Source organism: Myotis nattereri (genome assembly GCF_964212035.1).
Source record: "Myotis nattereri genome assembly, chromosome: 14".
In the NCBI taxonomy this organism is placed as follows: domain Eukaryota; kingdom Metazoa; phylum Chordata; class Mammalia; order Chiroptera; family Vespertilionidae; genus Myotis; species Myotis nattereri.
Genome location: NC_138089.1, coordinates 24,008,962 through 24,034,721, shown reverse-complemented (window position 1 = coordinate 24,034,721; position 25,760 = coordinate 24,008,962). Strand labels below are relative to the sequence as shown.

At 39.6% G+C, this 25,760-nt stretch overlaps 1 protein-coding gene across 3 annotated transcripts in view; it reads right to left on the bottom strand.

The window, feature by feature from the left end:
• The window catches only part of GRM7 (glutamate metabotropic receptor 7), a 743,749-nt gene that overhangs the window by 131,265 nt on the left and 586,724 nt on the right, over nucleotides 1-25,760 (bottom strand). For all 3 annotated transcript variants that reach the window (XR_013996795.1, XR_013996796.1, XM_081106152.1), the window contains exon 8: nucleotides 19,634-20,569. Coding sequence is in view for 1 of the 3 variants with exons in the window: in XM_081106152.1 (XP_080962278.1) it covers nucleotides 19,634-20,569 (936 nt within the window). In the remaining 2 variants the exon portion in view is untranslated. The remainder of the gene's footprint in view (nucleotides 1-19,633; nucleotides 20,570-25,760) is intronic.

Here is a 25,760-nt window from a genome sequence, read left to right as displayed (position 1 = left end):
GAGGGAAGGTGTATTGCAGGAATCTTTTCGTGCAACAGGCCTCTAGTTAATTTATAATAAAAAAACAACAATTAAAAGCACCTCTAAAAATAGTGAAAAAACACCTATCTAAAGATATTGAGATGCAATCAGTGCATTATGGGAAACGTAATTTATATGCATCCCACTGAATGAAATCGATGCTGCCCCTGATGATGGGCCCCTAGCAGGTCACTTTAAATCTGAGTCTCTGCTCTCATCTGTAGAATGACAGGGCTGGACTAGATTATGTCCACAGTTCCTTCAAATTAAAACATCCTGTGAGTGGGGATTCTCTTCCAAGAAGCATACATGAAGATTTAAGAAAGAAGAATTAGGTCCCTGTACCCTTGCCCTTTGCCCTCATGAACTCCAGATGTCTCATTGCATCCAAGCGTGTCACCCTTCTGGAAAGACAGATTCATGTTTCAGGTCAGCACTGCCCCACTGTTCATCACCAGTGTCATCTCTGGTGATATCACTACTGATGGGAATGCTTGTTTGTTTCCAGGAAGTATCTGTGCCACGGCCACTCTGCAGTGTGCCGTGTTAAATCCAGAATTGCCAGCAGGATTTTCAGAAGCTTGAGCAAAGGTCACAACTGTTTAAATGGATTTTACTATGGTTCCAAGGATGAAAAAGTCCTGTATGATTTAATGTCACAGGAAGGACAACTTCAAGACCTTTGTAACCAAAGCTCACGGTAGAGACCCTTCTTATGATCATCAATACAATTGTTTTAAATAAAGTTTCTTTCCTTTATTATAAGGGTTGGGGCATTGTGGCTTACTGAGGAGCCTCTATCAGTGGGTGGAGCATGTAAGCTGAACATGCCTGTGTGATCAAAGTGCTCAGCAAATGTCCGTGGACTCCCCGACATCTCCCATTCTCTCTCTCTCCTCCCCTGCTACTGAAACCTCAGAAGCATGTGTCCCAGAGAGCATAGCTAGAGGATAGACATAGCTGCCCAACCTTCATGACACTTTCCTTTGTATCCAGCCACTGGAATATGGGGATTTGTCTGTGTCATGCCCTAGCTCAGTGGTTCTCCACCTTGGCTGCACATTAGAATCACCTGGAATCTTTTTAAAATCCTGATTTCTGGGCCTCATCCTCCAGAAATTCTGTTTCTTTGTTACTAATGTTGTGGCCTCACCCCATAACAAAGAAACAGAATTTCTGGAGGATGAGGCCCAGAAATCAGGATTCTATAAAGATTCCCAGGTGATTCTAATGTGCAGCCAAGGTGGAGAACCACGGCCCTAGCCTATACTGACAGATGCAAGTCTTTTATTGACATGCCCAGGCACCATGTGGCCACTGCTCCTCCCCACTAAGTCCCCCAGCATTGCTCTCCTATCTGTGACATGTTAGATAATGCTGAGTGAAGGACAGAGCCTGAGGTCCAGACATGGTTGTGATTTGCATGCAAATTTCATGCTTAACAAGGCTCGAAACCCTGCATGAACGGGAGAATCTCAATCTCTCTCTCTCTCTCTCTCTCTCTCTCTCTCTCTCTCTCTCTCTCTCTCATAGAAAAGGGATCCTTGCTGTCTCAGCTATAACAAGGCTCTCTTGTCCAGAATGTCCCCTTTCCCTCATCTGTGATGTGTGTGGCTTTCTATCCTAGGTTTCCTCCACTCCTGGTACCTGCCAGCACCGTTAAGATATATTTTGAAAGTTGCAATTCTAACTTCTAAGTCCATCCATGGATCCAGCAAATAATATACTTTTACATTTCATCCTCGTGTAACAAAACAAACAAAAATAAGGTGAGCCACACCAAGGACAAAGGGATCCTGGATCAAAGCCTTACTATGGACACCATTCACTGGATGGAGACACCATACCCTCCACACAGGCAAGCGCCACAGGAATTGATGTGCTAAAACCCGTATGTTCCATTCTAGTCAAGGAAGACCACGTACCAGCCCAACAGACTGCAGGGGTCAGAAAACCAAGGCCCTGAGCCAAGTCTTCTCTGTACTCAGACTACTTCTACACGGCCTGCAAGCTAAGCATGGTCTTTACGTTCTTACAAAGGTTTTTCTCTGTGTGTGTTTTGTGTGTGTGTGTGTGTGTGTGTGTGTGTGTGTGTGTGTGTGTTTAAAATCTTTATTGTTGCAAGTATTACATATGTCCCCTTTTTTCCCTATTGACCCCATCTAGCCTGTCCCCACCCACCACACCAGGCCTTTACCACCCTATTGTCTGTGTCCATGGGTTATACATATATACATGTAAGTACTGTGGTTGATCATTTCTCACCTACCCAACAACGTTGACTAATAAAGGAACAAGAGATGGAAGGGTGAGAGGAAGGCTAAAGGAAAGTATCTGGCACCTCAGTGTGAATGAGTTTAACAGATCATGTTAGCCCTCTGGATCCTTTTAATCACTAATTCATCTTAAATATCACCTCCTCGCTGAAGCCTTCCGTGACTACCATATCTAAAGTGGATGTGGTACTTTTTCCAGCTGTTCTCTATTCCAGTTTTCCTGTTTTAGTTTCTTCAGGACACACATTATTATCTAAAATCATCTGTTGATTATTTTTTCTCACTAGAATGTAAGTTTCATGAAAACACTGACCTTGTCCATTTTGTTCACTGTCCTCAAGGCCTAGAAAGTGCTAGGCACAGAGATGATATTCCTAAGTACAACTGACTAGATTATTTCTTTGCAATAGAAGGTACCAGAATATATATGATGAGAAAATTTGGTCCAGGTCAGAAACACACACACACACACACACACACACACACACACACACGTCAGGAACTAGAAGGGAACTTTACCCCCCCCCCTTCCACAGTGATGTTGAGTTGACACTTTTAACCCCAATTTAGGTGAGGCAATTCACCATCTGCTGGTTGTTTAGACCATACATCTCATCTTGCTTGTGGTGTGAGGGCTCTGAGCATTGAGGAGAGACTGCAGATGTTTCAGCAGAGGCCCAGATGGTGCTCAGAGAAGCGTCTGGAATCTCAAATCAGCCTTGGCTGCAGCTCACCTCTGCTACCTGCTTTGATCTGCAATGCTTCTGATAGGTTTCCAGAATGAATACTGCCAGAAGCTTTCTGGGAGATAGGTTTAGAAGTCCTGCCTTTTTAGAAACATACCCTGCAGTTAGACTAGCCACTTCCATTTCTCCATGAAAGATGTTGATAAGAATAGGAACCCTTCAAAAGACAAGACAAGGTTAATTGCTATAACTTAGGCTCTCGGTTAACTGAAAAAATTATACCTCCATCATCTCTATTCCCAGTGCTTAGCAAGTGGCAGCCTACGGGTACAGCTGCGCAGGCTATGCACTAGACAAGGCTATGAAGTGGCATTCTAATCCCAGTCTTTGTGAACAGCAGCCCCTGGCACTGTGCAGGATACAGTCCTACATGTGATCCCGATTCATGGCATATGGCACACCAAGGTGCTCTGTAAAATGTGCTGAATAAATTAGGGAGATAGAAACCTGGGAGGCTCATTAGTTTTCTGGGAACTCTATCAGATGGCCACTGGGCAGGTGGGTGGAGCCTGAAGTACCCACATCTTTTCGGAAAGAAGGAAAGAACTGGGATCTGTAGTCCAGGAACATTGCCTATAGGATTTGTTGACTTCAAGGGAGTTGTAGAACCTTGCCTATCTAATTGATCTGATAAAATGGGTTCCCCAAAGGTAGGAAAATGTGATGCTTATGTTGTGAGTAAATCAATTTTTGCTACAGTTTTTTCATGTTGTTTCAGTTTTTTTTTTCATTCCATGGATTATATCAAGAGTTCTATAAAATGGGTAGATGCTTATAACACTTCTATCTGGTCTCTCTTACTCTGCTTTTATCCCCTTACAGTTTTCTCCTTACAACAAATCCAAGTTGTCTTTCTAAAACATAAATCAGACTCTGAAGCTCCCTATTTTCCCCCCATCTTGCTCAGAATGAATTCAAAATACCTGCATGCACATCCCCTGGCCCACCCCATTCCATTTTCTACCTCTAATCTTTGCACTCCAGCTTATATTTATCAAGCCAATTACACACTCACCTGAGTGACTTTCCCTCTGCTATGTCATTTTATGCAGATTTCAGCTTGAAAAGTACCTTCTCCAAGAAGGCCTCCCTGACCACCTCCATCTAAAACAGAGGCCCCTATAATGTCTATTTCAGATCCCCCTTTGCTTCTCCCATTGCTTCTTATATTTTCCCCATTTTTTCTTGTATTTTGTCTCATTGTACTACTAGAATGTTATCCCCATAAGGGTAGAGATTTGTCTGCTTCTCTATTCTGTCCCTAACACCAAGAAAAGTACCCGGCACACAGTCAGTTTTCAAAAAATATATGAGAAATGAATGTTGGAAACTGAAAATTGTCAAAAACAGCGAACTGTATAAACACAGAAAATCATGGGAAAATAAAGCTGTTTCTTTCACTACTTACTATTAATACACACACACACATACACACACACACAACCACAAAATAGAAAATTACAAGCCAATATCCTTGATGAAAATAAATGCAAAAATTCTCAACAAAATATTAGCAAGTTAGATTCAACAATACATTAAAGGATTCTACACTATGACCAGTGGCATTTACCCCAGGGATGCAAGGATGGTTCAACACCCATAAATCAATCAATGTCTTCTATTACATTAACAATGACAAAAAGTAATCATCTCAAGAAATGCAGAAGAAGCATTTGACAAAATTCAACATCCTTTTATGAAAAACCCTCAACAAAGTAGCTATAAAAGGAACATATCTTAATATAATAAAGGCAATCTATGACAAACCCACAAGTAATATCATACTCCATGCTAAAAAGCTGAGAAAGTTTTTCCTCTAAGGTCAGAAACAAGACAAGAATGCTCACTATCACTAGTTCTTGTCAACAGAGTATTGGATTTCCTACCCTCAACAGTCAGACAAGGCAAAGAAATAAAAGGCATCTAAATTGGAAAGGAAGAAGTAAGACTCTCATTAGTTGCAGATGATGGATTACCATATAAAGAAAACCCTAAAGATTCCATCAAAAAAACCCCAAACAAACAAAACAGAACTAATAAATGACTTCAGTAAAGTTTCAGGATACAGAGGCAATATACAGCAATATATTGTGTTTCTATACACCAATGACAAGTAATCAGAAGGAAAAATAATTTTAAATCTAATTTACAATTGCATCAAAAATATTGACTACCTAAGAATAAATTTAATCACAGAGAGGAAATAGCTACACTCTGAAAATTGTAAGACACTGAAGTAAGAAATTAAAGAAGAGACAAATAAATGGAAGGATATATCTTGCTCACAGATTAAAAAAATTAATATTGTTCAAATGTCCTTACTACCTAAAGTAGTATACAGATTCAAAATACCAATGGCATTCTTCTCAGAACTAAGAAAATTAATCCTAAAAGTAATATGGAGCAACAAAGACTCCTAAGACCTCCCCAAAAAACCTGGAGAAAGAACAAGGTGGGAGGTATCAGGCTCCCTGACATCAAATTATACTACAAAGTTACAATAATCAAAACAGTATGGTACTGGCATAAAAACAGATATATAAATCAATTGAATAGAATCAAGAGCCCAGAACTAAATTCATGCTTATAATGGTTAATCTATAGCAAAAGAGGCAAAAATATGCAATGAAATAAAGACAGTCTTTTCAATAAGTGGTGTCTGCAAAACTGGACAGATAAATGAAAGACAAGAAATCGGATCACTTTCTAACACCATATACAAAAATAAACTCAAAATGGATTAAAGACAAAAATGTTGGATCTAGGGAGAAACCAAGATGGTGGCATAGGTAAACACCTGAAATTGCTGCCTCGCACAACCACTTCAAAAATACAACCAAAAGACAAAACGGACATCATCCAGAACCACAGGAAGGCTGGCTGAGTGGAAATTCTACAACTAGAAGGAAAGAGAAAAGCACAATGAGACTCAGAGGGGGTGTGGAAGTAAAGTGCAGAGGTACGGAGGCACATGTGGAAAGGGCTGGCAACCAAGGACGTGGTTGGCTTTTTCAATCCAGAGGGAGTCTCAAGCTCCTGACTGCTCTGAACTCCAGTTCCAGGCGAGTCTCTGGGGACACAGACTCATACAGGGAGAAACTGGACTGTCTGGCATCCGGGGCAGCTTTCTCTCAGAGGTGCTTGCAGAGATTACCGTGGGACACTGAGAGATTACCTCGAGACACTGAGACCCGGGGCCTCTTAGGGCAGGGCTGAGGATCAGCCATAGGTGTTTGCTACGCCCTGTTGATTCCCTGAGACCCTGCCCCACCCAAGCTGTGCGCAGAGGCTTTTGCATATGAATGGCCTGGCCCTTTGCAATCTAAAATTACCTAACAAACTACAGCTGGGTCAGAGACCCAGAACATCCAAAAGAAGGCCCAAGGCCCCACAGCAGCTTGTATTGCTTCACAGCTGAGCCTCATCTGGGCACCTCCAAACCCCAAACAAAGAAGAGGAATCTGCAGATCTCTCTGTAATTCCTGCTGGGTAGCCTCAGGGAAAGGCTAAATCAGCACCTCCTTAGAGGTCCAAGAGCCAGTGTACCCAGTGGTCAGAGTGGGACCATCCAGATTACAACTCCTCAGATCCATAAGGGACACACTCAGGGGGCAGACTCAGTGAGCACCAAAGCCCCACTGAAGCAAGTCTTGCGCCATAAGGGTGTCTCCAGCACAGAAGTTCTCACACTGTAAACACAGCTGATTCTCACAGCCAATTGGCCTGGAGGTCAATTCCTCCCAATGATACCTACAACAATCAAGGCTTAACTACAACAAGACTGTGCACAAAGCGGTGCACCAAGAGTGTCCACTCAGGTAATTGGGGAGGCTGAGCCACTGGGCCCTATAGGACACCTAACACAGAAAGCCACTCTATCAACACAGGGAAGCATAAAAAATGTGGAGACAAAGAAACAGGTCACAAATGACAGAAATGGAGGAAAGCAAACTACTGGATATAGAGTTCAAGACCACACTTATAAGGTTTTTCAAGAATTTTCTAGAAACCGCCGATAAATTTAGTGAGACCCTCGATAAATCTAGTGAGACCCTCGAGTATATGAAAAAGGACCAACTAGAAATTAAGCATACACTGACTGAAATAAAGAATATTATACAGATATCCAACAACAGACTAGAGGATCACAGGAATCAAGTCAAAGATTTGAAATATGAAGAAGCAAAAAACACCCAACCGGAAAAACAAAAAGAAAAAAGAATCCAAAAATATGAAGGTAGTGTAAGGAGCCTCTGGGACAACTTCAAGTGTACCAACATACGAATTATGGGGGTGCCAGAGGAAGAGAGAGAGCAAGATATTAAAAACCTATTGGGAGAAATAATGACAGAAAACTTCTCCTACCTGGTGAAAGAAATAGACTTACAAGTCCAGGATGCGCAGAGAACCCCAAACAAAATGAATCCAAAGGGGACCACACCAAGACACATCATAATTAAAATGCCAAGAGCAAGAGACAAAGAGAGATTCTTAAAAGCAGCCAGAGATAAACAGTTATTTACCTACAAGGGAGTACCCATATGACTGTCAGTTGATTTCTCAATAGAAACTATGCAGGCCAAAAGGGAGTGGCAAGAAATATTCAAAGTGATGAATAGCAAGAACCTACAACCAAGATTACTTTACTCAGCAACACTATCATTCAGAATTGAAGGTCAGATAAAGAGCTTCACAGATAAGAAAAAGCTAACAGAGTTCATCACCACCAAACCAGTATTTTATGAAATGCTGAAAGGTATCCTTTAAGAAGAGAAAGAAGAAGAAAAAGGTAAAGATAAAAATTATGAACAACAAACAAATACATATCTATCAACAAGTGAATCTAAAAATCAAGTGAATAAGTAATCTGATGAACAGAATAAACTGGTGAATATAATAGAATCAGGGGCATAGAATGGGAGTGGACTGACAATTCTCAAGGGGAAATGGATGTGGGGGGTGCGGGAAGAGACTGGAAAAAAATCGTACACCTATGGATGAGGACAGTGCGGGGGGGAGATAAGGGCAGAGGGTGGGGTGGGAACCCAGTGGAGGGGAGCTATGGGGGAAAAAGGAGGAACAACTGTAATAATCTGAACAATAAATATTTAATTAAAATAAATAAAGGTTGGATCTAAAACCATAACACTCCTAGGAGAAACATGGGCAATAAGTCATAACTTTGTTCTTAGCAGTACCTTTTTTTATATGTCTCCTTGAGCAAGACAAACAAATGAAAAAATTAACAATGGGATTATGTCCAACTAAATATGTTTTTCACAGTGAAAGAAACCATCAACAAAACAAAGAGACAACCTACTGAATGGGAGAAGATATGCACAAAGGATACATACAATAAGGATTAAATCTCCAAAACATATAAAGAACTCATACAACTTAACACCAATCCAATTAAATAATGGTCAGAGGACCTGGATAGACATTTCTTCCAAGAGGACATACAGATATCCAACAGATATATAAGAACATACTCAACATCATTAATCATCAGGGAAAAATCACAATAGTCAGAATGGCTATCATCACTAAATCAACAAATGACAAGTATTGGATAGGATGTAGAGAAAAGGAACCCTTTTACACTGTTGGTGGGAATGTAAGTTGATACAGTCACTATAGAAAATAGTGTGAACTTTCCTCAAAAACATTAAAAATAGATCTACCATATAATCCAGCAATTCTACTTCTGGAAATATATCCAAAGGAAACAAAATCACTATCTCAAAGAGGTATCTGTACCTCCCTGTTCATTACAGCACCTGGAAACTACCTAACCATTCATCAATGGATGAATGAATAAATAAAATGTGGTATATATATACAATGGAATGTTATTCAGTTATAAAAATGTAACCCTCCCAACAACAGGGATGAACCTTGAGGGCATCATACTAAGTGAAATCAATCAAATACAGAAAGACAAATACTGTATGATCTCACTTATATATGGAATCTAAGCAAACAAAAAAACTCATAGAGAACAGATTGGTGTTTACCAGAGGTAAGTTTTGGGGACTGGTGGAAGGGGCCAATAGGTACAAATTTCCAGTTTTAAGATAAATAATTTCTGGAGATGTAATGTTCAGCATTGTGACTATAGTTAACGATACTTATTGTACATTTGAAAGTTGCTAAGAGACTAGATCTTTAAAGTTCTCATCACAAGGAAAGAAAACTATTTGAGTTGATGGATGTTAACTAAACTGACTGTGGCACTCATTTTGCAATACATGAGCATATCAAATGTGTATACTTTAAACTAATACAATCCCAACCATATATCGATACAACTGAGAAAAATGAGATATAAATATTTACAATTTTTAAAAAATCCAACCCTCCCCACAAAAAAGGATTTGATCAGTTTAGACATCCACTTGTAGTTCCTAGGAATATCCATTTTTTCATGCATTCACTACCATGGATTTTTAGTAGTGAAGACTAAAACTGGGGTGTGAGATTAGACATTTTTATAGATTCATTACAAATCAATTTCAATAAAGCACTTTCACAATAAATTCAGTTTAGAATATTTATCCATCTAACAATGCCTGGTTATTCTTGAAGATCAATCTGGTCTGTGTAGTCTTTATAGAGAAACTCTTCCCAAGAAACTCTTTCATTTATTGCTATAATTCTACTTGCCTATGGCTTTATATTGTAGCACTTTTCACAGATATTAGTTTATAGGGCTCTCTGTGCTTTTAAACTATTTATTGATGGCAAGGTCTGTATGTTACTCTACAACAGATTCATTCATTCATTATTTCATTCATTCATCTCAGAGATTTATTGAATACTTACTAAGGCCAGTCACTCACTGGGGCTCTAGGGATGCAGAGAAGAGCCAGAGCGAGCAAGTGCTTGCATTCAAGATACTTATATTTATGAGGAGACAATAACCAACATCAGTTAGTGATGGACAATGACAGTCAGAAACAGAACTTAACTGGGGAGGCGATAACTTTAACTTGGATGGAGGAGCGTCAAAAGACTCCTTTGTAAGCTGAGATCTGAATGATGACAGAGGCAGTATGAGATGTTCTGGGTGACAGAGGGCACATCTGTGCAAAGGTCCTGGGAAGGAAACTGTCTCAGTATGCTGAGAGAAAGAAAGAAAATCCCAAGACCGAAGCAAAGTCAATGAGAATGAGAAGGAGAAGCAAAAGAAATGAGCCTCTGAGAGGTACGAGGCAGCAGCTCACCTGAGGCAAGGACAACAACCTTTTTGGTAAAGATTCAGATTAAAAATATTTTTCAGCTTTGCAGGCCATATATCCTCTCCCCAACTCCTCAAGTCTGACCTTGTAACCCGAAAGCTGCCATTGGCAGTATGTTAATGAATGAACATGGCTGTGTTTCAATAAAAATTTATTTATACAAACAACCAGCTGGTTAGATCTGGCTGGTGGCCCATAGTTTATGACCCTTGATCTTAGTCTCGTAGGCTCTAAGGAAGAGTTTAAACACTATTGTCATTCCGATGGTGGTAGAGAGGTAATGAATGATGATGATGATGATGATGATGATATCAATGGAAGCCACTGGACGAGTTATTTTTAAAAGGGAGTGATGCGATTTGCAGGTGTTGTGGTCCATGGACCTGACATGTAACAGGCAGATAAAAATCACCTGCTAAATAACAAGGCCATTCTTAAAAAAAAAAAAAAAAAGCTATTTTAAAACCCTCTCCCCCAGAATATTAGCTCAGGGGAGCTAATTGATGGGGAACAAAAACCTTTCCTATTTGCTTTTTCAGTACATCTACTAACCTGCTTTCTTAAGACCTGTGTGATGGAAGGCCCTGGATCAGAAAACTGACTCTTCTAAGCCAAGCAATCAATTATAACATAGAGCTGAAAGGAGCGCATGAGACATGTGCTAGACAATCTTCCATGTTAGACACCTGAGGACTCATTCCTAAAGCCAGTGCCTCTGAGTCGGGCAGATGGGTTGCCAGCGTCTTCATTAAGGAATCATCTCCTCACATTTTCTCTTCCCAGCAGAGGTAGTGGGGAACTGCCTTCTGCGACAACATGAAATGATAGGCCCTTTCATTTTGCAGAGCTCTGTATGAGGACCCAAAATTTAATGAGTGTATGTTCCAATTATCCACACAGCTCTTAACCCCGGAATCAGGCAGTGAAGACACAGGCATTCCTAGAGTTTTCAGTTCAATTTCTGGGTCGGCAGTTTGCCTCTATTTGCTGTTTGTTAGCTTTTTATGCCTGATTTTCAATATTGGAAAAGCTGAAGATTCTGACCCTATTCCCCACTGCACTGTAACCAGGAAATGTCCCAATTTAAAAACTAATATAAAAGATCCAAGATCTTATAAAACACATACCCCTATCCCTGTCCAGCCATCTGGCAAGGATTCTGGGGGAAAATGGATTAACTACACAAATTGGAAACATCTATGTGGTCCCTTGCCCCTGTTAACCGTCTTAAAAAAATACACAAGAAACTTCAGGATCTGCAACATTAAACAAAGAGGGAACAAAATGATTTCTGAGTTAAAACTAAGTGCTCCATTCATCTGGTATTTGGTCCAGCACAAGGCAGCAACCCAGACCTCATCAACAAGGCAATTTGGCCATGGAGTTTCAACCCAGTCACTTTGACAGGGCACTGGGAAGATTACCAGACAAACAATGGAATTGAAGTATTGGGAGGCAGATTCAGCCAGCCTCAATATCTGGTCTTGGACACTAACATCCAATAATTACAAACTGATCTGGGGCTTTAGGTCTGTTTGCCAGAATTTCCCAGGTGTGAACAACTGACACCTTATATATAATTCAAGCCTCTTTGGAAACAATATTAGCTTCTTGCAAGTGATAAATTAGAAAAAAGCCACCACATCAATGATCTAAGTGACGATTAGAGAGTCTGCAATACAGAAAAGAAAACGGGACTCTGTTTTAGTCATTCAACTATCTACCAGCAGATTTTTACTGATGGCCCTCTGTGCCTGAGGTTCCCCCTTCAGGTATATAAAGACTTTTGAGAACCTCAAGGAATTGTTCATTTAGTGGCACTGACTTGTATTTTCCCTTCTTTGCCACAGTGTACTCTAAACCTTGCCCAACAATTCTCCTGTTGATTAATTGTGTTCCTTTCTCTTCCCTAATACCTTCATCTGGCTGAGACTTGAATGTGAAAATGCAACTTTTGTTCAATCAGAGAAATTCCACACGAGCCCTCCTTGAAGTCTGTAATTGGATTATCGTTTATTTAGGCTATTTCACTCCCTGATGCACTGACTTATCAATTGCTTTGTGGCCAAACCAGTCAGATCTGGGGAGCCCAATGTGGTGCTGTGCTGGGGTAGAGAGCTATCAAAGACATAGGTTAACAAGTTGGGGTCTTAGAGGGTACATAACCCCATAGCAGATGCCATGCACTCTGCATTCTCATACCCAAGTGCCAATCAGCTGAGAACAGCTGTATTCATTAGGAACTACTTGCGTTTGAAAAGCTAGAGAAACCCATTATCCTTGGGAGAAACTAAAGTAGTGGCAACACATTGACAATACCCAAATCAAGGGAGACTGTGTATGAACAGTATTTCTAGTATATAGATACTCTTCAAAACCATCTCTGACACCATAATATATATCATAACTGCTGGATTGCAGCCTCATCCACGGGCCCCTCTCTGTACCTGGGGAGAGAGTGTGTATGTGGAAGGCAGTGTTCCCAAGTCCCCTTCCTACTATGACCTTATGGAGCAGAATTTTAATTCCCAAGTCCCCACTAACATTCTACGGTGTGGGAGGTTTGCTGGCCCCTTTACTGAACAGGTGGAGAAGGGGGGTTTTACCGCTGGCTATCAGCTCTGATCCAAGCTTTTCCTCCAAGAAACTGTTCTCAGTCTTCCGCATCCCCCCAGTTCTATATACTATTATGGGTCTAAAAGTCTGAGCAGAAGAAAAATCCCTTTAAATCATCATTGGTAACCACTTTCTGTCTTCCCAGAATAGAATTTTACATATTCAGCTTAAAACATTCTGCAACCAATTATACATATTAAGTTTAAAAGATTCTATACACAATTTCCCCCACACAACCACACAAGGGTGTCCTACACTTCAACTCAATTCTGACTCTATTTACCCAGAGATAACCTCATATTCCACAGGTTAAGGATTCAGTCCCACAAGACTGCTCCCCAACTAACTTCAGATGCCAATTCCAAGTCTAGACTGTCACCTGTGCTTTGGACCTACCAACTATGGATTGGAGGTTCTAATCGCCCCTTCCTCAGGTTCGATTAATTTGCAAGAGCATCTCACAGAACTCAGAGAAACATTTTACTTACTAGATTGCCAATTTTTTTTTAAATAAAAGGATGTAACCTAGGAATAGCCAGCTGGAAGAGATGCATAGTATACAGGTTTGGGGAAAGGATGCAGAATTTCTGTGCTCTCCCAGCCCACCACTCTCCCCAAATCTACAAATGTTCACCAACCCAGAAGCTCCCAAATCCCATCCTTTGCGTTTTTATGGAGGCTTCAATACAGAGGCATTATTAATTAAGTTACTGGCCACTGACAATGGATTCAACTTTTAGGCACTCTCTTCTCCCTGGAGATGGGGGTTGGGAGGAGGGGGGTTGGACTGAAAAGGTCCAACTCTGTAATCACGTGTTTGGTTGCCGAGCAACCAGCCCCCATTCATAGGTGTAGTCCAAAAATCATCTCATTAACATAACAAAAGACACCTTTATTACTCTTATTACTTAAGACACTCCAAAAGTTATAGGAGCCCTGTGACAGAAAACAAAGACCAAATGCTAGAATATATATTTGATATTATAAGTAAAAATATTATATGCCCTAGCCGGTTTGGCTCAGTGGATAGAGTGTTGGCCTGCGGACTAAAGGGTCCCAGGTTCAATTCCGTCCAAGGGCACATGTCTGGGTTGTGGGATAGAACCCCCCGAGTAAGGGGCATGCAGGAGGCAGCCAACCAATGATTCTATCTCATCATTGATGTTTCTATCTCTCTATCTTTCTCCTTTCCTCTCTGAAATCAATAAAAATATATTTTATATATATATATATATATATGTATATATATATATATGTGTATATATATATATATATATATACAAATCACAATATTATAGCTATCATGCAAACTGTTACTCATACACAATGAATAATCTTTGTAAAGCATAACTCCAACAATGTCATACTTCACTGCCAACTCACTGAAGCACACTCCTCCCTTACCTAAAATAATCAAGTATACAGGGTCCTCCAAGATTTCACCTCTACCACCTCTCCAGAGTTCGATCTTATCATCCCCTAATTCATATTATAGTCTGTACTTATGATTTCCCAATACCTTCTGCCAATGTCTGACAGAAACTGTTTTGCTAAGGGGAGACTATTGTGGAAGGATATAGTTCTTTATTGAGTCTTTACCATGTACCAGAGAGTGTTTGAAGCCTTCTTTATACATGAATTCATTTATACAATTCTAGTTTCAAGAGAAAGGAGGAAGAGGAGAGAAAAGAAAGAGTTTCTATGCAAAGCATTTTTTCATGGTTTTATTGATATATACTTTGTTTAAAAATAAAAAAGAAAAAAAGCAATGGGCCTAAAATGGAGTCACTTGTGCTAAACCAACATCACCCAACTGAGACTTAATATCTAACCTAATTGTGATTTCAACCTCTCCCAGGAATGTAATCTCATGGAGTCAGTCTATACTAGTCAATACTAGTAAGGTAATCCACCTGATAAACCATTGTTTTCCCCCAAGGAAGGTGACCTTGCCTGAAACAATCCACTCTTTGCTTGTTTGAAGTTCGGTTATCCCCAAGATCACAGCAGGAAGCAGAAAGGTGATGGCTAGCAACTTCCTTGCCCCAACCTCTTCCGCCTACAAGTCTTTCATCTTACACAGCTCTTCAGCGCTTCTTCCTATTTGCTTGATGGGATGCTGCCCAATTCATGGATCATTGAAGAAAGCCAATCAGATTTTTAAATTTTACTTAGCTAAATTTTGTTTTTTAACAAATTGATATGTAAGAAACTACACATATCTGAAGTATGCAATTTGATCAACTTTGATAAATGTATTCATCTGTGAAGCCATCATCAAAATCAAAGAACCCAGGAGGATGACACATCCAAATATATATAATGTTTAGGTTCAGAGCACCATAGAACGATGAGAGGATAGGCAGTAGGTCAGCTCCTAGGACAAGATTTCTTGTGCTTTGAGAAAAGATCTTTCTCAAAATGATAGGTGGTCTCTGATGCACTGGTAAATGCCATAGGACAGAGGTTTGCTTGATGATCCTGGTATTAGTTCTAAAGGTGAGGCCTGGGATCTCTTGGTGGCTGAATTCTCAAAGTGGAAAATACCTAATGGGAAAAGTGTGCTCCAGGGAGCACCCCAACTGGGGGCAGATTCAAGGTCTCTTGTTGAATCTTCCCTTTTAGCAGAACTTTCTCTCATTGGAGCAACTCTGTTCAAATCTCAAATGGTCAAGACCCTTGTTTTAAGGTCATAAGCTCTTTCCTTATCCTAGCTCTGTTCAGTTTTATGCAAGCTCTTGGTTTTTACCTGCTGAACTAGTTATTTGTGCTGAAGGAAGAGACTAAGATGATGAAGGCTTCAACTATCCTAGGTGACTGCAGCGGAACTTAGCTGATACATCATAAGGGGATGAAGGTGGACTGCACCACCAAAAGGCATTGGCTAATACCAGCTGGTTTCAGAGGGCTGTTTAGAGAGAAGTTAAGTTACCACCAAGATCACAGCAGGAAGCAGAAAGGAGATGGTTTCATATGCTACTGATATAACCAGAAACAGACAAAGTAAACAACAGAAGTAAGATCTCAACCACCAGTCTCCATGCCCATCAGAGCATGGGTGCACAGCCTTGTATAAACTATGGATCGGAACATTTCTCTCCACTGTGTTGTGATGCACCCCCGAAGGAAAAATAAGGATTCTTCTTTTAAAAATAAGTTTGTGAATATGTGCATATTTATACATCTAGAAGTAGAGACATCAGACTGTTGACAATGAGTCTCTCTAGGATGGAGTAATGGGAGTCCTTTTTCTTCATTTACATGCTATTTGTAAAAGGTTAAAAAAGAAATGTGACTTTTATAATAAAAAAAAGAACCTGGAAAGTTCTGAATAAACACAGCATCTGTAGGGTGTCTCAGGTTTGAGCTGGGTGGCCTGTGTCCTCCTGACCTGAAGGTGCTTCTTTTCTAGGCAGCATGCAAAACTCTCCGAATAGATGTATCCGCAAGCCAAGCCTTTGTTTCTCATGGAAAAATAATCCAGTCCTCCAACGAACAGTGTCACTATTTAACAATGGGATATTACCACAGCTCCCTAAACCAACTAGCTCCGACCGTGCTACTGCCCTACCACTGGCGATCTTCCCAAGAATCATTAGTCACCTAAATATAAATTCTACAGCCAGGAATGGTTCTTTATGGCTTAGGCTTACATCTTTCCTCCCCATCCATGTTGTAAGATACTCATCCTAGAGCAGTGATGGCGAACCTATGACACACGTGTCAGAGGTGACATGCAAACTCATTTTTTTGGTTGATTTTTCTTTGTTAAATGGCATTTAAATATATAAACTAAATATCAAAAATAGAAATCTTTGTTTTACTATGGTTGCAAATATCAAAAAATTTCTAGATGTGACACGGCACCAGAGCTAAGTTAGGGTTTTTCAAAATGCTGACATGCCGAGCTCAAAAGTTTCGCCATCACTGTCCTATAGGGTACAGGGTTAACAAAGACAAATAAAACAAGATAGCATCTTCCTTAACAAGAGGAAGTTGTTGTTTTGCAAGAAATAAGGAACATTCCTCATACTTTATGCTGTGCTAATAAACTCAGCGGATGAGAAATTTCATAAAGATATACATAGCAAAATCAAAATAAATTAAATTTCCTGAAACAGTAAATAGTTATTACTGAATTCACTGCCTAATTGCCCCCTGCCCTCATTATAATAAAATGTTTCAATTTGAAACAAAACTGTTAAACCTAAACAAAAAAGGAGGGGTTATGCTTGCTAGCTTGGTAAGAATGCCTTTTGCTGTGACCTCTTTGCTGCATTTGGCAGTTTGTCACCTTCCACAATTTAAAGTCCATGGTTTTATGTCCATTAAATATAGGGGGCCCCCAAAAGGTATACATACACTTTAAATAGTTATAAAGGCAGTGTTTATTAAAACATATTTCATTTTTCAAAATTGAGCTGCTAAAGTGTGTATACATTTTTTTTGAAACACCCAGTATTTTCAATTGATCACTCATGCTTGTCTAGTTATATGCCTATTATTGAGGTATGTGCATTTTCACATAACAATTCACTATTCCCATTTGACAATTCAGTACCTTTGTGCCAATCAACCATGTAGAACACCATAGCCCACTGAGGGTGTACAAAGGCGAATATGTGCCGTCTAAACTCTAGGATTAAAAAGCTCATTGCTTGAAGAAAGCTTCGTTTTTCCTGTTGTCCAGTGCTACCAGCATATTTACTAGAACAACCAGAATACATGAATTCAATTTCTAAAATTTTGTATCACTTACAGGTTTTTTAATGAGTAAATTATAACCCCTAACCTTCCTGAAAAGATTCACAGTCATGACTGGAAACGGATAGAAATGATAAATGACCTGGTAGAGACATACTAGTAGATCCTCAAACATGCATTACAAAAAGGCTCATCTATAAAACAACCACAGTTATTTCTCCCTTTTATATGCCTCAAGAATAGATTTTTAAGAAAAGGACTTAATGTTTCCTAACCTCTTGCGTGGAGAACTATGTTTGTTTTCATAAGAAAATGATCATTACCTCCACAGGCTTGGATGATGCATATCATGCCCCATAAAAAGTTCAATGGTTATGGACTTACCTGGATACGTTTGGAGAATTTTTTTTCCTTCTTCTCTCTATTGCATTTCACTACCCTGACTCATATTTTACTACCCCCTTGGCTCAGGGATAGATGCAATAAAATGAAAGTCAAGTTGGTTTCACAGCCAGTAAACATGCATTATGAATATGAAACATACCATCAGATACATATTATGCTCATTGAGCATACATTTTAGACCTTCCTTCGAGACACTTTATGACTAAAACCGTAATCTGGAACCATTCACTGTCCTTAGCTTTAGAATTCTGCATGGTTTCATGAGATGTTCACTTTAAAAAATGCAGTCTAAACTTATAGCTTTTGAATCAAACAATATAAGTGAAAGACATTTTTAGTTGAAAAACCAGAAAAATACCACTAATCCTTTTTCACAATGAAACAGAGAACAGAAGTAACAATAAAATATCAGATTCAACTAATAGAGTAAGAAATCTGTAGACAGTCCTATTTCACTCTTTGTTTGCTCCACTTTGGGAACTAAGTCCCTGAATGCTTAAGAGACTTCTCCAAAATAACATGGTATCAGGCTGAACACCCAACATCCTAGCTTCTAATCAAACTATAATTATGCTTTCTCCTACAGAATGTTCAAGCTAGGACTCTGAGTCTCAGTTCTGGCTTCAGTTATATCAACATGTCAGAATGCCTTCACTGAGCGAAGGACACCACATCTTAAGATCAATATATTTAAATTGCCCAATTTGCATATACACAAAATTATAGGCAGATAGGGGTGGGTATAGAAGTCGGATGTGTACGAATCACATACACACAAAACCATCACCTTAGTGTTGCCGTATTTGCATGCAAATCGAACCTGCAGCTAGTTATACATGAATTGCATTAAAAATCAACATATTAGGGCTGCTTAATTTTCAGAAGCATAAAAACTTATAATTATACGTGGGGATCATGTGCAGTGACTATATTTAAGACCAACATATTAGGGTCCACTAATTTTAAAAACTTTGAACTTTCACAGTTTGAAGATATTTGTTCTACTGTGTGTGTGTGTATGGGTACAAATTTGAGTCTCTGGTATCACCCTGAAGCACTTGATGTGATTAATATACCTAACAACACAAACAACACATTTCTCAGAATGTATCCCCACAGTTAAGCAGTACATGATGGCATATATATATATATATATATATATATATATATATATATATATATATCCATCCCCACAAACATGCAATTGAGCAACTCTAATAGTTTGTATAGCTCACGTACTATATCCAATCCACAGTGACAACCTAAAGAGCCACTGAGGAGAGAGCGAGCGAGCAAGGAATGACCATCCTTATCCTGGAGGATGAGGAACTGTGGCCCCCTTCTCCTGTCCCTCAGAAATAAGTGTGTAGAGAGAGTGGAAAATTAATTATAGGAAGGATTACTTTGAATAGATTAGATCATTTCATACTGGATAATCTCTTGCTACATTGAGTATTTCTATAATAAAATAACTGGAAAATGCTACCACTGGTTGGCTTTCTCTACTCGTAGGAATACCATTCTGCATATATAAAACCTCTTGCTCTCTACAATTAATTTGGTTTCCATCTATACAAAAATGAACACATTTGAAATGCATGGTGTGGGGTGCATTTTCACTTACCTTTTCCGCTGACTGAGCGGTGCCAAAAAAAATTGGAATGAAGGCAAGCCATACTATACATGTCGTGTACATAGTGAATCCAATGGGCTTGGCTTCGTTAAAGTTCTCTGGGACACCCCGAGTTTTGATGGCGTACACAGTACATGTGACCATGAGAAGAATGCTATATCCCAACGAGCAAATGATTTGCAGATCTGTGATGTCACATTTGAGAACTCCCCTGGCCAGCTCGGGGTTCATTGTCTTATGTTCATCATAGTCTACGATGATGTTGGGTGGGTCAACGCCAAACCAAATGAAAACACCTAGAAGCTGAACTGATATTAAACTTGAAGTGATCGCCAGCTGTGATGTCGGGCTGATGAGTCTGGGAGCTGTCACTGATTTCTTGCCCTGCTCAAATATGCGATAAATCCGATTGGTCTTTGTCAAGAGGGCTGCATAACTGATGCACATCCCCAAGCCCAAGAACACTCTCCGGAAGGAACACACCGCCACGTCAGGCTTGGCTATCATCAGGAAAGTGATGATGTAACAGAGAAAGATGCCCGTCAGCAGAACATAGCTGAGTTCCCGCCCAGATGCCCTGACTATGGGTGTGTCGTTGTAGCGGATGAACGTGGCCATGACAAAGATGGTGGCGATGATGCCCAGCATCGCTAAGAAGACGGGGATGACGGCCCAGGGGGAATGCCACTCCAGCTTGATGATGGGGATATCCTGGCAGCCAGTGCGGTTCTCATTGGGCCGCTGGTCATACGGGCAATGCTGGCACGTGTTCTCATCGAACTGGTACTGGTAGCCGTCACAGGGCTCACAGGTCCAGCAGCAGGGCGTTCCCTTCTGGGTCTTCTTTCTCTGGCCGGGTTTGCAGGGCAGAGTGCACACGGAGTGCGGGATCTCCCGGACTCCTTTACCCCATTGCATGTCCTCGATCTGCAGTGTAAGGGATACAAATGCAACAGTACATTATTCGAGAGAAAAGGGAACGACTAGCAACAAACATAAGAGAAGTATTTGACCACCTGATGAGGTCATGTGATTTACTCCTCTAGTAGGATCTACAACCAAGATTTGACCCCCTACCAATCCATTGCAACATCCTTACCATTCACGTAGTCTTAGAGTATGTTCCAAACATACTTGATTCTAAGAAATTCCTGTGACAATTTTAAAGAATACTAGTATAAATTCTTTGTCTCCATTCCTGACCTCCCAAATAAGAATATCCTGAAAAAGAGCCTTTGGATCTTTACTTTTAAGAAGTGCCCTGGGGAGTCCTATGATTAGATAAATTGAGAAATACCCACATGCTCTCTACGGCCTTCTCCAGGACAAATGCAAATGTCCCAAACCACAGTAAGACACACACACACACACACACACACACACACACACACACACACACACTGAAGTAATATAAAAAGCTAAATTCATCTCCATTTGAGGTGCTTTAAAAATGTATTAAAATTATTTTAAATTCTGTAGCATCACTGCCATTGTCACTGAGGAATTGTGAAGCAGAGTAAGCCTTTCATTTCATTTATCACCCAGGAGTGAGAAGGTTCACTTTTGAGGGCTTTAATTCTAGTGGAGGATACCCTAAGAGGTCAGGAAGCATTTGATCAGAAAATAACACGGTCTGGAAACGTTTCAAGATTGGCCATGTACCTATTTGGAGATGAAAATTAAACTAAAACACTCTAACTTAGAAGAGGATAGACAAGTGTTTGCTTAATTAGAATATTGATTTTCTGGAAGGGAATCCATAATCAACTGTGTTCTGAGAAATAATGGCATTAGAGATACAACACTTCACTATTGGGCTGGAATTCATGGTGGTGGATACTGCTCAGCTTTGCCAGAATGGCAGCTACTGCTCTGCTTTTCTGAGGCCACTTTCTCGGAGCTCTTTTCTGTGAGTTTTCTGTGAAAGTTACACGGAAGCTCCGGGGGCAGCACACAGGACACAAGCGTGGCCAATGAGTAGACCACAGTGGATCCCAAGCCTGAGAGTGCATCAGAACCACTTGGAGGACTTGTTGCAACCCAGTATGCTGGCCCTACTTTCTAATTCTCAGATGCACTGGGTATGGGATGGGACCTGAGAATATGTATTTATAACAATATCTCAGGTGCTGTTGCTGGGCATTCTCTAGGGACCACACTTCACCCACCACTGATACATTCTCCTCCCAGAGCCTGGGTCAGGGATGGGATTGCCTTGGAATGGCACAGGATTTAATTTCATGTTTTTTACTGAGATTGTACAGATTAAAAATCTTTGGTTTTCTTGGGCTTGCAGTTTCCAGCATGTAGGGATGCTGGCTGGTGCTTATGGCTACAAGAAGGAAGACGTTTGTCAGGAAAAGAAGGAAACACAAAGGAAAGCAATGCGGAAAGTTGAAGACAAAGATTACTCTTGAGCCTGTTTGAGCCACTGGATATAGCTATGCCTGAAGCAGGAATTCCCAAGGTTGTGCCATTATATAAGCTAGTAAATTCTGCTATGCTGAAACACTTTACATAGCATTCCTATCACTTGCAACCAAGAGTCCTAAAAGTTATATGTACTAAATAGTTTCAGCATCTACAAGTTGCAAAAGATACACCTACCAAATTAATGAGAGAAGAAATTAAATTCCAATGAATAAATTTGGCTGATATTCCCCATGCTCACTTAATTGAATTTTTAATACAAAAATAGGTTAGAAAGATACTAGAAAGTCTGAGGCTTTTTTAAAAGATAAAAATAATTTTAAGAGATAAGAGGGAAAGAAAATTAATTCATAGCTCATCAGAATTTCACTACTGTGTTAAACAGGATGTAATTTATAGCGGGGTGTGATATTTCTATCAAACTTGAATGAGAACTACCTTGAAAATCTGAATCAATGTAGTTGACTCTGAAAAAATATGGCTCAGGGTTTAAACTTCATAAAACATCATATCCTTGCAATGGTTGAATTTAGACTTTAACCAGAGACCCAAGGATATTCAGATGAGTCATATGCACTCATTTGCCTGAATACAAAACCCAAGTCAGCACTAATAACTCTAAGTATAAATAAAATAAATCTAACTAAATATTAAACATCAATAATATTTTCTCTCAACATCATCATTTTGATGGAAGTAAGTCACTGGCAGCCATCCCCAATTCATAAAATTCAGGAAATCATTTGTAACAAGAGCAAAAAAGATGTGCATTCACTTTACAAATGTCAAATTTTAAGAACCCAGAATCTAAAAAAGTTACTATTAATACAAAGGTTTTCAAATGTCAAATTAAAAGGCCCTAGGCCTGGTTAATAAGATAAATTTAAAAACTACAAGTGAATTTTATTAGCTAAACTTGAGATTGCCTATTCCAACGTAAGTGGATACTAATATGCCATGATTAAGCTTGATCTTTGGGAACAGATGTTGGGCTCATACAAATACAGGCACAAATAATCATTCTGTCATATTCTACAGTCAATTTTAAATGTTGCCAGCTCACTACTTCTAGTTCCCCTTGATTAAAATAAAATGCCTACAATGCTGAACAGCTTTTTCTCTCAATTTACCCAAATAAATAAAGAATTGTAACTATAAAAACTGCATTGACTGATTACTTAATTTGTTTTTGATTTTCATTTAAAGTAGATCTCAACTCAATTTAATTGCATATATTAAACAACAAAGTTGCCTCCTGCTCCAAATGAACAAACAACAGTCTAATTTACTTGCTTTGCCAACTGAAAGAATCATTGATAATATAGGGTGGGGCAAAAGTAGTTTATGGTTGTATGTGAAGCATATTCTTGTAGCAATTATTAATTATTGTATTATTCTCCATACAAACAATGGCAAACCTACAAAGGTACCAAGTAACCTGTAAAAGCTCTGGTAAGTGAGGATTTTGTTAAAGCAGCACATACGACTTGTGCATATCTATACCCACATACACAAATTCAGTGCTTTGTTTCATATGAAGAAACAGCCACCTGCAAAAGACTGTAGGCAACTATTTAAGGGAGAATAATAATTTAGCGCTATGAAAAGAACAACCATAATCTCTGAGGGCTAGTGGGGATGCAAATTTCAAGTTCCTTTCTGAACTCTGCAACAAAATTGTCTGTTAGCTGGAAAGCCTAACTTATATGGGTAGGTGGACTAATGTTTTAGGAAAAAGAAAATTATGAAGTTCTGGTCAATGAAAGCAACAATAAGCCTGTTGTGAAATCCTAGGAAAGTGTTCTTCATTCTTAAAAAAGAGACAGAGAAGGGATATGCTGTCTTCAGCCTTTGAACTTTGATGTGTACAAAAATGATGTGAGGAACTGCAGCAGCCATTCTGTATCCATGAAGAGGCAAGTCTAAGGAATAAAGCCAATATGCTGAGAATGGAAAAATAAAGATAAAAATAATTTGTGTCTTTGATAGCATAATTATGTCACCAACTTAACGAACACTATTGACTGGTACCACTCTACCACTGAAGTTCTAATATGAAATAATAGCTTTCCTTAATGTTTAATCAATTATTTTTTAAATATATGTTTTCATTAATTTTTAGAGAGACTGGAAGGGAGAAAGATAGAGATAGAAAAACTGATGAGAAACATCATTGGTCAGTTGCCTCCTGCATGCCCCCTACTGAGGATGGACATATTCCCTGACCAAGAATCAAACTGGTGACCTCTTGGCTCATGCTCAACCACTGCACACAACGGCCGGACTAATTAATCAATTCTTCATGGCAGTCTACTACTTGCAGCCAAACATCTAATACATTCTTTGTTGCTTCTGCATCTCGTGCAGACCTTCTGAATCTGTTAGACGATTGGTCAGTAATGCAGGTTCTTAGATGAATAACAGGTCGCGCTGGAAGGGAAGGGGGCCGTTGAATCACACATGGTCGGAAACACTTATCTCTGTCTCCTGAAAATGCTCAGAGAGCGGGGTTGTAAAGTCCTGGACTCAGAAAATCAGCTGTGACTCCATTCCTTCTTTCTCAGACAAAAAAAAAAACAAGGAAAAGCCACCTGTCAGCTATAGGTCTGTGCCACAGGCGTTTGGCAAAGGAAAACTGGGTTCTGGCCCTCGACGAGAGTGTGTTACTCCACAGGGAATGCGCAGACCTCATAATCACTGGAATTAAAAACTAAAACCAAATTAGTTGCTGTCTGACTGCCAAATGCAGGAATCAAACAGTGACAAATTTTATAGTGTTTGGAGCACCCATTTTCCATCTAGAAGAGAACTGTTCCTTTCCCCCACACAATCACTTTCTATCTGAAAGAAAATGTTGTCACTCCAGATATATTTTCTTTGGTGAAATTGAATTTGCCTATTTCCAAATCCTACTGTGTAGACCCAACTGGCTGCGGCTTCTATTGGATATTTCTCTGTAATATTAATTTTCCTTATTAAAACCTTAATAGAATGAGATAATTTTAAAAGAGCTTTCTTACTAAAATGCCATTTATTCAATAAAACATATCTGTTGTATATAATTTATAGAAAAAGATTTCTAGGAAAATGCAGAGAAATGTTCACTTTTTTTAGTACTAGAAAAGAGCCAGGTTTGGGTTCTGGTGGAGGGAGGCTAAGGTGAAGTGGCAAAAGCTTCATAGGAAATTCTGTAGCACCTCACTGTCTTTTTTATTTTTAAAGACTCAGTCCCTATTTTTATACCTTAGGCAGCATACCTGTACTGTGAAACAACATTTCAGGACTGATGTATTACAATAAAAACACTCATTAATTCACATTCTATTTACTCAACATTTGTAATAGAAATCGTTTTTTTGTTTGTTTGTTTGTTTTTTACATGTTCTAAGGAGGAAGCACCACGCACTGTCTGATTAGGATTGGCTTTTTGCTGTGGTGGCCCACAGCCGTTCACGGAGAGCCCCTGGAGGTCCAAGATGGGAATGCTTTTCATGGTTACTGAGACTTTATTCTGAGTCAAGCCAGTGGTTCCCGAACTTGCCTGAACATTTGGATCACTTGGAGATCTTCCAAAAATTCCCAAGAGGCATCCGCCTGTCTTAAAGCTCCTTCGGTGACATGTAGACAAGTTCGGAGCCACAGATCTAAGCTCTCTGACAGAATGGAACTTAGAAGAAAACCTTGGTGT